Source organism: Cariama cristata, unplaced genomic scaffold, assembly GCF_000690535.1.
Source record: "Cariama cristata isolate BGI_N322 unplaced genomic scaffold, ASM69053v1 scaffold3876, whole genome shotgun sequence".
NCBI classification, from domain to species: domain Eukaryota; kingdom Metazoa; phylum Chordata; class Aves; order Cariamiformes; family Cariamidae; genus Cariama; species Cariama cristata.
The window spans coordinates 8,584-13,366 of record NW_009623635.1 but is presented as its reverse complement, the minus strand read 5'-3'; the positions used below and the strand labels follow the sequence as shown (position 1 = coordinate 13,366).

General features: G+C 46.7%; 1 protein-coding gene across 1 annotated transcript; it reads right to left on the bottom strand.

Moving 5' to 3' along the window:
• Window positions 1-298: 298 nt before the first annotated feature.
• Window positions 299-3,869, bottom strand: KCTD14 (potassium channel tetramerization domain containing 14). The gene is made up of 3 exons (XM_009702806.1): window positions 3,798-3,869; window positions 3,658-3,720; window positions 299-970 (listed from the first exon to the last, which is right to left on the bottom strand). The coding sequence occupies exons 2-3, from the start codon at window positions 3,715-3,717 to the stop codon at window positions 299-301; spliced, it is 732 nt and encodes a 243-aa protein (XP_009701108.1). The 5' UTR covers window positions 3,718-3,720; window positions 3,798-3,869.
• Between the last annotated feature and the right edge of the window lie 914 nt (window positions 3,870-4,783).

The following is a 4,783-nucleotide window of genomic DNA, read 5'->3' as shown; positions in this document are numbered from 1 at the left end:
AGTGAGGTTGGCTGAACCCTCAGATCTGGCGCTCTCAACTTACCTCATAGTCAGCAATGCTGAAAGAGTAAAATTCCTCCTTTACATGATACCTTTTAAATTGTAGTTATCCCCTAAAGCTCAAGTAAACAGTGGCACTTAAGTGCTCTTTAATTTGGCAAACGACCAGAGGAAATCCTTTCATTGGCCCCTGAATTTCTTTTTGTCCCTGTGGTAGTCCATGGCTTAGTCTCCATGGCCCAAGTTAATTTGTTTTAATAATTGCTTTTTTCTATTCCCTGTCGATGGTGGCACTTTGCTACCACCAGGTGAACAGGAACTTGTAGAAGAAGTCATGCGATTTGAAGCGAAAACCTTTTCCAGCAACGTGGGGCTGAAAAGATATTTTATACCCTTTGGCTTCAACATCCATTTGAATGCAGTCCAGCAGATCAGAAATACTTGGTGCTGCCTTCCAGGGGCCAAACTTCACCACAGATTTTTTATCCATGTCCAAGCTGTTCAAGGCATCCTGACATCTGGCCTCGTCCTCCTCAGTTCTGACCACGCACACGATGACGCTGGACCGGCGGGATGCAACCGCTTCTGCCCTCGCGATGCGGATCATCACTTCGATGTTCTCGCTGTAGTTGGGCACACGAGCCAGAAACTGCTTCCTCGCCACGAGCTCCCCGAAGATCTGCGGGGAGTCCTCTAGCTGCTTGATTAGAGGTTCGATATCGTAGAACAACGCTTCCTTGTAGACGTCCTGGATGCACTGGGTGGGCACTTGGTTGCTGCGCAGGTATTCCAAGATGTATTTGAAACAGGTGCCTGGCCTGTCGATGAAGAACCTCCCTTCAGAGTCAGTCCTGAGTTTGGGCTGGCCAGTGAACATCTCTGCCAGCTTGGAGCCAGGGTGTTTCTTTAAGGTGCTCAGCGTTGTCGTGTATATCTCCCCGCCAACATTTAACTCCACGATTGGTGACAACTGCAAGTATCATAAGGGGACAAAAAGCCATGTGTGTTACCTGTCTGAGGCCGTCAACATGGAAGTGTCAAGGAAAAAAAAAAGGCAATCATGGCTGGAAATTGGAATGACAGTATGGGCTCCCATCTTTTGGGGCTCAGATGGGAACATCCACCCCATTTATTGCTAAAAGCAGATGCAGGATGTTTGCACAGCCCTCATAACCAGAGCGGCAGAGACTTGGACATTTCTAAACGGCTAAGTCCTCACCACATCTTTGGGATGTAGAAAAGTGTCGTTTTGCCAATGGGGAAGAGGGACAAGCAGTACCCTGCCCAGGGAAGCTGTCAGTGACTACAGGATTTAACGTTGATCTCCTAAGTCCCACACAAGCATTGTCCCTGTTGGCCCCTGTCCTTCCAACAAGAGTGATCTGTGAGTTCTCATCCTCCTCATGTGCAAAGGGACAAGGATAGAGCTCAAAGCCGTGCAACTCCATTTGTCTCACCCAAGCTGGTGTTTTCTCTTCAAAGGAGGAACTGAATCTCTTTGAAACTTTAGACATGGGTGGAATTGACTTCCACTTGTCTGGAGGTTTAGTTATAAATACTGAAGTAAGACACAAAAATCCAGCGTGTCAGAAGTGGAGGACAGAAGCTGTTTAGCAAAACTCTTTAAAAATGTATGATATCTTTAGCTAGGAGGTAAAGGAAATAGTTCGTGCAACTGACATGGATTTAAGAAGGAAGAATGTAAAGTTTGGATTTTTTTTTGACTTATTTTATTTCACCATACACTAACACCACTGCTATCTGAAACACATTGGAGGAGGCCTGAATGCCTGGAAATCTGGACCTGGGGTCCAGTCTGACCTTCCTGACAGGTCAATGCTGAAGAGTTTTAACAGCTTCCCTTTACACTTGGTCTTTTTTTGTAGTACTAAGTAGAGGAAAAGGAGAGGGAAGAAAGCAGGCAAATATTTTCCCTCCCACCGTCACTGCTGTAACGCAAATCACTTGCCTGGCCAGGACCACACCTGCCATTGGGAAGGCGTGAGTCAATAAACAACCCTTTTTTTCCAGGAGCTCACCTGCTCTTTCTTGGATCCGATCACGCACGGATCTGCTTCAGTGCTCCTAGTCACATGCCTCAAGTGAAATGTGTACTTAAGGGCTTAGCTGGATCCCGCAGGTACAGACCCATGGGATGACGAGAGCTGATCTCGCAGCTCACACCAAGAGAAGAGGGAGCTCCTGCTGCCCTCTCCCCTTTCCATCATTGTACCTACCTACGTGCTTCTTCTGCTCACCTCCTGCCAGCTTTGCTTCTCTTTCATCTTACTAAGCTGAATCGGCTCACAGAGGATTTAACAAGCACCAGAGCTGGTAAAAGGAAAGGACTAGGAACAGACAGCCTGGAGCAGGGGGAGACCTTCCCTTTAAACAGCTTCAAGCTATCAGATTTAGCAGAAACTTGCTCACAACCTAGGCAAGCCAGGGAAACAACAGAAGATTCCAACCAAAGACCCAGCTGGATTATTGCTTTGCCCTAGTGTGGGTGGCTTCACCTTGAGGGCAATCGTTTACACTAGGGCTAAGGAGATATAAAAATTATTCTGTCTGAGACTATCTTGTGATTTCCACCGACTGAAGAACATGGCCCAAAGCTGTTTGTGTAGTAAAGCCTCTCAGGAAATTTGCCATTAATCCAAGTGGTAACAACAGCCATCCCTGGCAGGGATCATTTGACAGCAGGGCCTCATGCTTTTGAGCCTTTGCTCCTTTTTCAGGTGGCAGGTCAGCTCTTTCATACTGTTTGTCACTAATACGAACGGATAACATGTTCTTCATTAATACAGTAGCCCAACTAACCTTATGTTCTCAGATCCCGATTAATGGTTTTGGCCTTGGGACTGAACTGGTTCCCAGTGGACTGGGAGTACTGGCACCAGCTGATTCCCAGCTCTGTAATTAGCCAGCGAGGTGACACTTAGGAAAGTCATTCCACTTATCTGTGCCTCAGTTTATTAATCTGCAAACCAGTTACCTCCTTGGAGAACCATTTTGCAACCTGCACCTGAGAAGTGCAACACAAGGAGGTTGGATTTTTTAGAGACAGGTCTGGAGGAGAGGCTTTACAGTTACAACAGAGAAGAGAAACTCGTTAGCAATAGACTGAGGGCAGAGGAGAGGAAAAGGAAAAAATCATCTGATCTCGTCACTGATTTCTGCCTAGTAATACGCTGCTTCTCTGAGATTGTCATTAATTTTCTTGAGAGCTAGAAAAACTACTGCTCCCACCCGATGACTCTGCACGTCTACAACACAGGGCAGCTTTTGCATCATTAGAGACTCTAAGAACTATTGAAAACCCCCAAAACTCACAACAGGCTTTTATTTAGGGATCTGACCAATTAAAGTTTATATTAAATTAATTCCACCTCTTGTCAAAGGAGAAAAAGAACCACTCTGGTTATTTGCTGTTGCCAGATCTTGTACACCTGCGAGTAACATGGCCCTTCTGTAAACAAATGGCTGCAAACAGGGCACAGTCAGACACGGTTTTTTACCTAGAGTTCTCCTCTTGGTCACATATCTGGCCAGCCCTGCTGTCTTCAGAAGAACAGATGGAGGGAAAAACCCACTCTAATGTAGCCCAAAGTGGATTTAGATCCCACAGGAGGACACTCGAGCCCGTACCTTATTTACCGTATGCAGGCTGCCGGTGACCTGCTTCCCAAGGGGCTTGTGCTCTGACGAAATGCTCATCTCCTCCGGGAGCTGACGGCGCAGTGATGTGGGAGAACCAGTTGTTCAGTGCTCAGGACCTGCCCCACACTCAGGATGGCTCCCCGCCGTGCTTCAGTCCTCTTTCACTTGGTTTTTCTTTGTTGGGTTGGGTTTTTTCCAAGCTCCCAGCCCAACTGCTGCCCCAGAGGCTTCAGTTTGCTCCAGGCACAGCCCTGGTAGAGGTTGCAGGTGTAGGGAGAGGGGAGGGAACAGCCTGAAAGGGGAAGTATTTGCTCATTATTTTTCTGGCAACCAACAAGGTGCAGGGCGGGCTTGGGCTGGCTGCCAGCGCACACCTCCTGTAATACTATGTGTACGGTGACTAAGAGCCAAATAATCCTTTCCAAAGGAAGCCCAGTGCCCAGAGCACCTCTGAGGAGCCCCACAATGTGCGCCTGCGCGACCATCTCTGCCTCACAAACCGCTTATATCAAACCCAGTAAAAATTTTCACAGCTTTTTGGCCTCTGTGCCCTGCTGTTTTAAAGCACACTTTGTCCCAAACCATCTCATTGATCCCTTTTGTCGTACCCATCGATGACAGATCAGGGTGTCTACAGTCTGGCCGAAGTGGTGGTATTTTCTTCCTTGACAATACAGTCTCTGGGCACTGAGTAATTTGTGCAAGGTAAATAAAACCAAACCTGAATCTCTGCTTGAGCCTGAAATATCAATTTCAACTGGTCATAAATATTTGATGACTATCTTTGTGTGACACTGTTTTCTAGTATCCTGTATCCATCAAACATTGAAAGTGGAGAGCACCACAGGTTTAGTGGCAGTGGGACTGTTTCTCGCAGAATTGAAACACTCACAAGGATGTCTGTGTTCATTTTTAAATGCAGAGCATCAAATCAGAGTGAGCCTAAATAACCTCTCCAGATCTGGACCACAGGCCTTCAGAGTCTCTTTGGTTTTATTCTAGGTGTTTCTGAGTGCACTGTTGCTTGCAAGTTTGTCTTCGGGCCACTCATCACTTCTGTATCTTTGTTCCATTACAGTGGCAAAATTGCCGTGGACATGATTGTCCAGAGTTGTAAGTCAAT